Source organism: Periplaneta americana, chromosome 16, assembly GCF_040183065.1.
Source record: "Periplaneta americana isolate PAMFEO1 chromosome 16, P.americana_PAMFEO1_priV1, whole genome shotgun sequence".
In the NCBI taxonomy this organism is placed as follows: Eukaryota; Metazoa; Arthropoda; class Insecta; order Blattodea; family Blattidae; genus Periplaneta; species Periplaneta americana.
The window spans coordinates 14,059,131-14,071,566 of NC_091132.1; the positions used below are offsets into that span (position 1 = coordinate 14,059,131).

Below are 12,436 nucleotides of genomic sequence, written 5' to 3' on the forward strand. Positions count from 1 at the left end.
TTTAAAATTCCACTGAGCGGTCGGCAAAAAAAATTCAGTGACAACATTTTTTATTAAAATCACTATAGATTATGTTTTTATTTTTTGCTGAAGATGGAAATAAACTTAATTTTTTTTACCTGCTGTGTAAAATGCCATCATATTGATATTGGATATTAATTTCAGCCTTCTGCGTACAATATTTTCTGAGAAAAGTGCACAAATGTCACAAAAAATAAAAAAGTGTAGGAACAGGTGTCAAAGTTTCCATATCTTACAGTGTTATATTCTTCAATTTTGGGTGCACTTTTCTCAGAAGTTATAAAAGATACAAATGTAGAAAAAAATAGGGCATATGTAACATACTTTTATGTATACAACCTGCTAAATAAATTTAAAATTGCACTGAGCTGTTGAAATCAAGTCTTCACAGAAAATCAAAATTTGGGGACAATTTTGACCCCTGGGGCCCCAAAATTTTTAATTTTATTTTTAATTCAGGTTATAGAAATGTTTCAAAAATAATATTCTCTTTTTCTATCACACTGAATTTGTCAAAATATTTAAAAGTATAGGACTGTCTGGTCTGTTGGTCAGCATGCTTGCTTGCAGATCAGGAGGTCCCGGGTTCGATTTTCGGACTCGGCTCCCGGTGAATTTTTCTTGAAGAAGAATAATTACCTGGATGTATAGAGTCTGGAAATTTGTATGTTAGTGTGCCGGGTTAATATTAATTAACCAATCATCACAAATATAAAAATACATCAGGACTGTCGCTGGGCAGTAACCTGAACACACGTTTCAGCTTCACATTGTTGACAAGTAACTTCATCTGTTAGTACAACCATAAAGCATCTAATAGCTGCTATAGAGTTACCAACAACGAAAAAAAAAAGTGTAGAAGATATTCCAAAAAAGTTAAAAAAAAAAGTTAAAAAAAAAAAAAAAAAAAGAAAGAAAGAAACAATGTACACTATAACGTACACCAAGTCCGAAGCGGTTAAGAATTACTACAAATTATATTTTTATTTTTCCTAAAGATAGGGCTAAAAGAAGAAATAAAATCATGTATCATTTTACACATATTAAACTACCGAAAAACTATAAAAACCACAACTTGATTTTTTTTTTAAATTCGGTGTACAAACTTCCCTTAAGTGTTGGAGTGCATATTAGTTGATTGTAAGAGATACAATGTACATTAGAAGAAACAAGTTCCACAGTTTCTACAGGCGAAGTATGCCTACTGTAGCAAGGCTGATGATGACTACAACTGAAGCGATGATGATTACCACTACGGCGACGATGGCGGTGACGATCATCATCATCATCATCATCATCATCATCATCATCAAGTCCTTGTAATTAAAAATTACAGCGAAGTTAACTACATATTCCATTGACTTTTTTTTTTTGCTTTTTTTCAGGTCTAGTATCCATTCTCTAAAGGTTTTCCACATATTCTCAACACCCTGTATAACAGGAATTGTTAGAGGTTTGTGCGTTATTATTATTATCGAAATGTCTCTTTTCAGGTGATGTCATTCTGTCAATTAACGGACATGACATGGAAAAGGCTGATCACAAAACACTCGTCAACTTCATAAAAAACTGTGATTCTCGCATGCGGATGGTTGTTCTGTTTGAAGACTGTGTTAGAAAGGTAATTTGCACTTCACCATTTATTTATACTTGGAAATAAAGTAATCATTAAGAAGGTTACATTCATTTTTGTGTTCCAGGGACAGTTTGTAATTACTTCTTTGTACTTTTACTATTAAGGTAGCACTTAGAAATTCTGTCATCGTTATTAATTGGATAGGCTACCACAACGTACCATCACCGAATAGCCGGTAGGTAGTTGTAGTTGGCGTTAGATTTTGAAAACGGCTTTTGATTGTACTTACTTTTCTAACGCTAGTGAAATACAGAAATCACTATGTTCTAAGACTGGATCTTTCATTACCTTCAGGCAAAAGGTGGCTTACTAGTGATACTATATCGAGTACTGTTTAATTCTGAAATTATTGAACTGGAGAGCTTATTCAACGAAATGAGTATAAGTATTGGCCATGGGATTATCTCATATTTATCTTACAGTTGAGAAAAAACTCTAAAAAAAATCAACTTATCAGCCCAAGTAGGAATCGAACCCACGCCCGACGGCATCTCCGGATCAGTAGACACGCTATCGTCTGTTGCCAGGACGATCAAAAGAGAAAATTCAGAGGAGTAACCTTCTTTTTGGGGCTAAATTCATTTCTATAGACAGACAAAATATGACGTTTAATATTCTGAACCATACTGCTAGCGGTTTGGGGATAAGGATTTGCACAATTCACGACATGTTTACTAACGCCAGAAAAAATTATATTTCATAACGTTTTAGTAAAAGTTTCATATTTCATAAAATTCTTCAAATATATTTCATATTTTACACCATTTTCCCTCCATTAATATTTCAATAACTACACAGAACCGAGCTTTCCAGATATCATAAGAGGAGATAATAGAGATGTTTTCCAGGAAACGCTTGAAAAACGCAAGCCACTCATTCCATCAGAATTCTCCAAATTCCACTTTAGAGTCATTGAATTCGTAGTATCAATAAATTCGAAAAGCAAAAACAAAATAAGTGTTTCCTATTCCATCTATGATCATTCTTTTTAACCAAGTGAAAAGTACTTTCAGTGTTGCCATGGCTACTTATGTACGTTTAAATTAATATTTTAAGCGGATTTCAACCATCAGTTTTGATGTCTACTTAATTCTTTACTTTTTTGGACTTCATATGTTTTTTAGCGTGCAAAACAATATTAAATGACAGAAAGTGTAATCTTTTGTCAGAAAATGTAGAAAAGTTATTTTTGTAGTATTGTAACCAGTGTTGAGTTTAGCTATTATTATTATTATTATTATTATTATTATTATTATTTCAATGTAAAAAATGAGTTGGCATAGTTCTTGCATTCAGGTAAAGTATTATTGATGCCGAGAAAAACTTTTTAATTATGTAGATTTATTATTGAATTTTTCTTGGTAGCATATTAAAACTATTACATTCTTACTAATAGAAACTCTTATACGGACATTTAACTGCCTTATACCTGTCTGTATTTTTTACTTCCTTATATTTGTCCATAAAAATATTTAAAAACCATAGGCCGTGTCAAATAAAGAAAGGAAAATCAATAATTAAAACAAAACAATAATTCAAATACTGTAGATAAATAAATTAGCACCAATGTAAACCCACACAGTTAATAGCTGGTTTATATCCTGTGTAAATTCCTGATTAATAATCAGTATATACGTCGTGTATAACAATACAGTTGTTACAGAACTACGTCATAGTTTCATCATTATTTTATTACGAAATGTAACAAAATAACTGGGATTCTTTATTATATCCGATAGTGTGCGCTAGTGTGCCGCGCTAATTATCGATAGTGCAATTGCACCTAATCGATTATCACATTAGAGATCAAAGAGTACAGCCCCAGCAATGTTATTCTAATTATTCTGTGCTCTTTCATTTGTTGTTCTGTGGTTGCAAGGCAACCATCATCATAAAATAACAATCGGTTCGAATAGCTCTTATAGAGACGGCCATTTTTTTTTTCGTATAAGCTACACTTTTTTCTTAAACAGGGGGTTTCGTCTGTAGGGCCTATAACTATTCCAAAGCAATTCTAGTGTATAGTTACACACTGCTTATACATCCATCACTTACGCATAATTTATTAGTAACGTTTTCTGTTCCAACTCTGCATAAGTCTGGTATAAAATTATAGACGATTTGTTAGTAAGACGGATAATGTCCAAAGACTTCAAATTCAAATTTATTCATAATTTACATTTGAAATGGTAATTTGAATAGATACCCGAAATGAGCATATGCTCGTGCTCGGGTACAGTCCAGTAGAGTCTACATAAATTTTAGAGACATCAATAATAATGTTGATGATAGAAATAATAATAATAATAATAATAATAATAATAATAATAGAATAACAGTGACGGAGATAATACAAAGATAGTAATACTAATTAATAATAATAATAATAAAACATAAATATTAACAATAATAAAAATAATAACTAAGACTGATAAAATAAAATATAAAATCACTTAGCGAGAGTTGACACAACTTATATAAGCATATAATAATCAGGAAAAAAAAAAACGAACTCGAAAATCAACAAAAAAAGTTCGTTGTATCGCAGACGACAGCAACCGCCGTATTGGCATTGTGTTATGCATTAATGGTAGTAGGGGAGCCGAAGGTCTACATCCTGACGTTCTCTTCGAATCTTCTCATACAATCATGGAAAGTTAATGCTGAAAAACAAAATGTCTACGAGTCAAACTGTACCTTATTACCAGGATAAATACAAATAATACTGAAATATATTAATAGGCCTATATTAATCGTTTTAAAGTAATGATTTAAACAAAGATATTTAGCATTGAAATATTTATTTGATATTTTCATATTTTGACAAAATTTTCTTGTTATTGTGCCGGCCTCTCTTCATTTAGCTGATCGACAACTGAGAACAGTGAAGTACCCGCCATTTGCAAAGAAAAAAACTGAGAAAAAGCGTTGATCAATGAAGTGAATTAGCTATTTTTAACACTCAACGATAATGATATTCGTACTTCCCTGCTTTCATTTGAAAATACAGCTAATTACAGCAGATCCAGCCTTCACAAGCGCCGTGATTTCCAGCTGATAGAGCCGACGGCAGTTAATGGAAGTGTACCAGTGCAATGGCCGTTTTCAGAAAGTCTCTCCCGACATAAATCGGTCGAATATCTCCAAGTTATTTTACATGCGACAAACGTAGTAGGCCTGTGATATACAGAACTTTATTTCCCGTCGCGGGAAGTACTTCGTCTTCTATATGACCCCCTCACACTGGAAGTTGCCGGAGGGAAGGGTTTGGGCTCCATCCTCTCTGTGAAAATAATTTAAAAGGCTTGCTTTAACTTTCGCATGCCCGACGAACTTAATTTCATTACTGGAGTTGCTATAGCCTATGTATTCAAAACGTTTTCACGTATCGGCGCGGCGTATCGCATATCGGCGCCTGCATAGATGTGTTATGCAACACGCAACACTAGGGCGGAATTCATCGAGCTCCCCAGCTTGCTCTACTAAACGTGACGTTGCCATGACGACGGATATTTATACTAGTTACCATCGCCGACACTAGACGCAAACCTTCTCGAAGCGGATAAGGAATGTCAGTCAATTGTTTATTATTTCCTCTGAAGCGATTGTGTATGAAGCCAGTTGAGGGATATGCTATGCCAGTTTGAATGGTATACGGCTTCTTTAAAAGTGGACGTGAGTGTAGTCTATGGATATGAATGGAGTGTCGATTTGTGAACGAGTCCATTCGACGGGTATAAATGTGGCACCAGTTCATATGATTATGTATGAGCTACTCGATAGATATGAATGTTTTATTTATTTATTTATTTATTCATTCATTCACTCATTGATTAATTAATTTATTTATTTATTAATTTATCCATCAGTTTATTCATTGACGTATTCAACTTATTAATTGATTTATTAATTTAATTATTGATTTATTCATTAAGCCATTGTTGTATTTCTTCGTTTATTATTTTGTTTATTTATTTGCTTATTTATTATTTAATTACTTACTAGTTACTTATTTACTTAGCTATTTAGTTATTTATTTTTTTAGTTATTTATTTATTGAATTATTAATTATTTTTTACTTATTTGGTTCATTTATTTATTTATTCATTTATTTATGTATTTGTTTATTTATTTACTTAGTTACTTATTTACTTAGCTATTTAGTTACTTATTTATTTATCTTTTTATTTATTTATCTTTTTATTTATTTATCTTTTTATTTATTTATTCATTCACTCATTGATTAATTAATTAATTTATTTATTAATTTATCCATCAGTTTATTCATTGACGTATTCAACTTATTAATTGATTTATTAATTTAATTATTGATTTATTCATTAAGCCATTGTTGTATTTCTTCGTTTATTATTTTGTTTATTTATTTGCTTATTTATTATTTAATTACTTACTAGTTACTTATTTACTTAGCTATTTAGTTATTTATTTAATTATTCATTATTTTTTACTTATTTGGTTCATTTATTTATTTATTCATTTATTTATGAATTTGTTTATTTATTTACTTAGTTACTTATTTACTTAGCTATTTAGTTTTCTTATTTATCTATCTATCTATTTATTTATCTATTTATTTATTTATCTTTTTATTTATTTATTTATATATATTTATTTTTTTATCTATTTATTTATTTATTTATTTATCAGATACTATATAAAATGTGTATACGACATGCTGAACGTAATATCTTCCGTCTTTGAAACTATCATTGAAGGTGGTGCTCTTTGCCGACAGGTGGAACTCCACATGCGATATATTCAGCTGCAACGGGTGCTGCAGGGTAAAATGGTAGAGCTGGAGCGATTGTGTTTAAGAGAAAGAGAACTGCTGCAAGGGAAATGGAAAACGCATAGTCTTCCCGCTCGGAAGAAAGCAACGGCTTCGACATCTACGGACGCTACAACTCCGACTCAGTCTGACAGCAACGAGTACAACTACTGCAGACCCACCGTATCGACTGAAGACGTTGCCAGGGTAAGTATCAGCGAATTTACGGCTCAGTTTAATTTATGTATTGATTATAACTAATTTAACAATTTACTATGGCTTATGTATTAGTTTAAATTTTTTTTCTTACAACTAAGTCTTTCATCTCACTAAATATGGAGTAACTTGTGATTTCACTATTACATAAAAACTTAACCTTCCCTTGTCCTCATTGTATTCCCCTTGTCCTCCTTGTATGCCCCTTGTTCTTCTTGTATTCCCCTTATTCTATTGCGTTTCCCTTGTCCTCCTTGTATTCCTCTTTTTCTTCTTGTATGCCCCTTGTTCTTCTTGTATTCCCCTTATTCTATTGCGTTTCCCTTGTCCTCCTTGTATTCCTCTTTTTCTTCTTGTATGCCCCTTGTTCTTCTTGTATTCCCCTTATTCTATTGCGTTTCCCTTGTCCTCCTTGTATTCCTCTTTTTCTTCTTGTATGCCCCTTGTTCTTCTTGTATTCCCCTTGTTCTCCTTATATTCCCCTTGTACTAATTATGTAGTAAACATCGGCCAGGCCATCTTCCTGCAGTGAAGGTCAAAGACACAGCCTACATCACCAAATATATATGATACATATTTTTTAATTAAATTTTCAACGTTTTCTTATAATTGACATATTATCAGCCTCTTTACAATCTTAACAGTAAAGTATGTGCCTGGATCTCTATTGCGAGAAGATGTTTGTTTCTTCGTTTGTTCATTTGTTATTTTTATTTGATTATTTATTTACTTACTTGTTTGTCTGTTCCTTCGTTCCTTTGTTCATTTGTTTATTTATATTTTTATTTACATGTTTATTTATTTATTTACGTTTTTGTTCGTTTATTTATTTACAAATGGCTTTTAAGGAACATGTAGGTTCATTGCCGCCCTCACATAAGCCCGCCATCGATCCCTATCCTGTGCAAGATTAATCCAGTTTCTATCATTATATCTCATCTCCCTCAAATCCATTTTAATATTATCCCGCCATCTGCGTCTCGGTCTCCCCAAAGGTCTTTTTCCCTCTAGTCTCCCAATTAACACTCTATATGCATTTCTGGATTCGCCCATACGTGCTACATGCCCAGCCAATTTAACTGTTTACTTGTTTATTTATTTGTATTTGTTTAATTGTTAATTTGTTTATTTATTTACTTATTTTAGTTATTTATATACCGGTATTTATTTATTTATTTATTTATTTATTTATTTGTTTGTTTGTTTGTTTGTTTGTTTGTTTGTTTATTTATTTATTTGTTTACTTATGTATTTATATATTCAATTCTTTGTTTGTTTATTTATTTATTTACTTACTTATTACTCGACCAGTTCGGAATAGGAAGGACTGTCGGCGCTACCATAGCAAGCGAGAGGGCTGAAGGTCAGAATATTTATATGAGGGTTGTAGTTCCCAAACTCGCCGATCCTTCCGAGCTTGGTTGTGTAATACTTGTTTGTTTGTTTTGTTAGTTTCTTCATTCGTTCGTTTGTTTACTTACTACGCGACCAAGGCGGGACCCGTCGTGGCAGAATGAGGAACTCCGTGCTCGCTGCGTATGTTTACTGCTGGAGTGTCGTCACATCCAATGCCTAGCGTTTCAATCTGGTCCCAATGCCGCATGTAGGAAGACGTGTGTTTCGTAGCCAAGCGCGGAGCGTTATTTATAAGTTTTGTGATGAAGAAAAGACAACAGGTTTATTCCTACCTCTATCGAAGACAACAGAGCGTGCTGCAGCTATTGTGAAATTAAATAAGGAAACAATTAGTAGGATTAGAAAGGAAGGTGAAGAATATGAGGACAAGGGTGTAGAAATATCGACACCAAACAAAGTTAGACGATCTCCTGCAAATAAGGTTGAATTAGACGATATGGACAAATGTATCATAAGATGAGAGTTCATAAATATTATAGTCTCTACAAAGAGCTTCCAACATTAGGAAAGTTGCATAAATTTTGTAAGAGAGAGATAGGTTTTAAAGGATGTAAGGAAATTTTACGAAAACTCATACTGTCCATGGGGTTTGCATTAAAAAAATGTACAGATAAAAGAAAATATCTAATAGAACCCTCTGATATAGTAGCCTGTTATTTACCTGGACGAAACATGGTTCCATACCCATTACACTGTCCACAAATGTTGGCAAGACGTAAACGTGTCAGGAGTTTATACAAATAGCAGTGCAGGTCAACGACTTACAGTAGCCCATGCTGGTGGTAGTGATGGTTTTATACCCGGTGCTTTCCTCATATATGATGTCCAAAGTCTGGCCACTTTAAAATGCTAAGGTAAGAAATGTGTATCAAATGAAATATTATATGAAATACGTACCTACTTTAGTTTATGTTACTTTTGATTCATGTTCCCTCCTCTACGAACACCGATGTTGTGATGTGTTTTCTGAATAGATTCCTATGTGTATAAATATGATAAAATAAAACTAGACAATAAAGTTAACTATATATACGAACATATAACATATAAAGCATATTAATAATAATAATAATAATAATAATAATAATAATAATAATAATAATAATAATAATAATGAAACAAGAGCGCAGTTCAGGATGTGCTTCATTTTGCATCTGATGCGGACTTTACAACACGGCCTGTGTTGTGAAGCGAATCGCAGCGCCACCAAACAAAACGGTTCCCGCCTTGGTCGCGTAGTATTTATTTATTTAATTATTTGTTTACGGATTGTTTATGTTTTGTTTACATTGTGTAAGCTAATTTATTTTTTCTTTTCCATTTGTCTTTATGCTTATTTTTTTTGTGTAAAACTATAGCCCTAGCATACATATGTAAAATAGGACTACCCCTATTGGAGATGCAATAATAATAATTTTCTTTATTTATTTACTTATTTATTTGTTTATGTATTTATTTATTTGGTTATTTGTTTATTTATTTATGGTATTTGTTTATTTATGCATTTGTTTGTTTATTTATGTATGTTTATTTATTTATGTATTTATTTATTTATTTGTGTATTTATTTACTTATTTACCTATGTACTTATCTTTGTACCATCAATATAAACATTTGTTTTTAGCTATTTTTAAGTGGCACAGTGTTTGTATATAAATACTTACATGGTATTCTGAAGTGTAGTGTCTGTCGCTTTGTTGCTTTGCTTAAAAATGGCACTGCTTCAATATGTTGTAGGTGCAGCACCAGCCACAAACCCAGCAGTTGTTGCTCGCGTACCAGTACCTTGATCCGCGGTATCGAGCCTACATGCTGCAGCCTTCCACCAGCAGTAGTGGGGAGTACTTCGCCGGCTGGGCAGTCAACAGTTCACAGCACCAGCACTGCCGCAACGACTCTGCGAATCACCATCAGACTATAGTCATGAAGACCTCGTGCGAGGTGCCAACGCGACATGGGGCATCGAAGGGTTACCATCAAACCAACGGGGTTGCAGCAGCAGGACCTGGTGAGAACTGCATTTACTATCATTCGAAAGTTAGTGGCAACACTGCTATTATTCAGCTTCCCTAGCGGTGACTAATGTAAGCTGGTAGTATGAGATGGAGTGGTGCCTGATATACACAGAGCGATCCAAAAGTCGCGCACATCTTAGTAATACGTTCACATATATTTATAAAAATGAATTTATTACGTTTACTTACATCAGTTTTCCCACGAGTTACATCATTTTTCACAACATATGCTGAAAATGGCAGTCCCGTTCACTAATGCATGTACGAACTCTTTTTACCATGTTTGCGGCCACTTTTTTGAGCACTCGTATGCTGATGTTAATCTCCGTTGTTATGTTCCTCTTTAGTTCCCCCAGAGTGTACGGCCTGTTTTTGTATACCCTTCCTTTAAGATAACCTCACAGGGAGAAATCTGGGGACGTCAAATCGGGGGAACGTGGGGGCCATAATTCTTGAGAAATGATACGCTCGCCAAAAAACTCGCACAAAAACTGCATGCTTTCATTAGATTGTGACACGTGACACTGTCCTGCTGGAACCAACAATCACGTTCATCATTGTCAAGAAGCACAATAAACTGTGTAATGATGTCTATATTTATCCATGGTTTCCATGGTTACCAAGCATCTTTGCGGTTATGTTTATGTTCTCATCGTGAGGGTGGAAATGAACTTTCGGGTTCTCTAAAAGCCATTTATATAAGTATATGTACAATCAAATCTGCATAGACATGTTATAGAGGATTTTGTTATTAATTATTATACGTGATGAAAATAGGTATAAAAGTGCAGAAAACATGAAACGGGCAAACAAACTCTTTTATTGAGTTGATATTATTGATACCGTAATAGATATATTCTGCAGGACCAAAAATTAATCTTTATGTAGATTTTTTATTGAGGTTTTTATCGAAACCAAGTAATGTACGGTAAAGTCGATTGGGGTAAATTTTTGTCACTTACAATAAATTTGTGCCACTTGTTTATTTATTTACTTATTTGTTTTTTGTTTATTTGTTTTCATTTATTGTACTTTCTGACTTATTTATTTGTTTGTTTAGGTATAGTGTGAAAATAAAATAAGGAACTGGTAATTTATGGCTGATTATTTTAATCCTATTAGGTCTTCTAAAATGGAATGTTCTTAATGGAATAAATGTCTACAAAAGTCAAGAAAGGAAGAATGGTCCTAAGAGTAGACATTTTACATGTGAGGGATGCATGTATGAGAAACAAGGTATTACTAACAGTAACATATTATATCGCTTTGTATAGTAAAGTGGCATTTAATATTATAATAATTTTTCAATGTGCAATTCAAACGTGGACATTTAGAAGGTGAGAACCCTCTGAGTTTAAGGTTTAAAAAAATAATACTTATATTTAATACCGATTAACTTTATATCGTCTTTATGCATCAATTTTTAGGAAATTTTCTGGCTGACTAGTTTCGAAGTGTTATTCTTCATTGTCTAAAGCCTGGTGCCTTTTAATACTACTAAAGAAAAAAAATTGAAACTCCTCTCCTAATATAAAGTATTCATATTAATACATATATTTTTTATAATTGAAATTAAATTTCTTTATGAATAAAATTTTCTGTGTTTATTTGTTCGTATCTAAGTCATATTAACAGCTGGTATCATATACGGTAAGTAGGATAAGAAATTAAAAACTAGACCTGTGTGTGGGAATTGGAAATATACTGCAAAGTGAGGTAAACTTGACCATAAAGAAAATAAAATAAACCATATCAGCTCTATTTGTGACTTAAAATATAATAAAAAATACTTAAGAAAATGGAGAAAAAGTAATAAACTTTAAAATAATGTTCACTCCATTTGCTATAATATTTTTAATTTTTTATGATTATTTATTTGCCCCAGTTTATGATATAGAAAATACTACATTTCAGAAGAAATAGAGAGAAAATATGCTACGCGATATACCCTATAAGGTCCTTCCTAAAAAAATCTTGCCCCATCCCCACGAAGCAAAAACTGAAATGAATTCTGCAGTGCTTGGGAAAAGTGACACAAGTCAGTTTCCACAAACCTTTTTTGATAATTTATTGACAACTTACACTGGTTTATGTCGATATGATTTTTTTCTGTATGAATTATTGTAATGGGAAGAATACTTATGTATTTTTTTCCAAGCGAGCAGATGTTCCGTAAGTTGTCAATAAATTATCAAAAAAGGTTTGTGGAAACTGACTTGTGTCACTTTTCCCGAACACTACAGAATTGTATGTCAGGGTTATTTTTAGTGGTGTATTTCTAAATGAAAAAGTGCCTTGGCTCTGGAATTTCGATAGTACTGGTAGTAGTTATCTTCTTCTTCG

At 32.6% G+C, this 12,436-nt stretch overlaps 1 protein-coding gene across 7 annotated transcripts in view; it reads left to right on the top strand.

Annotated features, from left to right (window-relative positions):
• ssp6 (short spindle 6) overlaps window positions 1-12,436 on the top strand; it is a 321,247-nt gene that overhangs the window by 263,478 nt on the left and 45,333 nt on the right. For 6 of the 7 annotated variants that reach the window (XR_011336609.1, XM_069849099.1, XM_069849100.1 and 3 more), the window contains exons 4-7: window positions 1,515-1,642; window positions 6,414-6,653; window positions 9,816-10,086; window positions 11,216-11,329. Coding sequence is in view for 6 of the 7 variants with exons in the window: in XM_069849099.1 (XP_069705200.1) it covers window positions 1,515-1,642; window positions 6,414-6,653; window positions 9,816-10,086; window positions 11,216-11,329 (753 nt within the window). In the remaining variant the exon portion in view is untranslated. The remainder of the gene's footprint in view (window positions 1-1,514; window positions 1,643-6,413; window positions 6,654-9,815; window positions 10,087-11,215; window positions 11,330-12,436) is intronic. The other variant, XM_069849101.1, reaches the window with a different exon arrangement.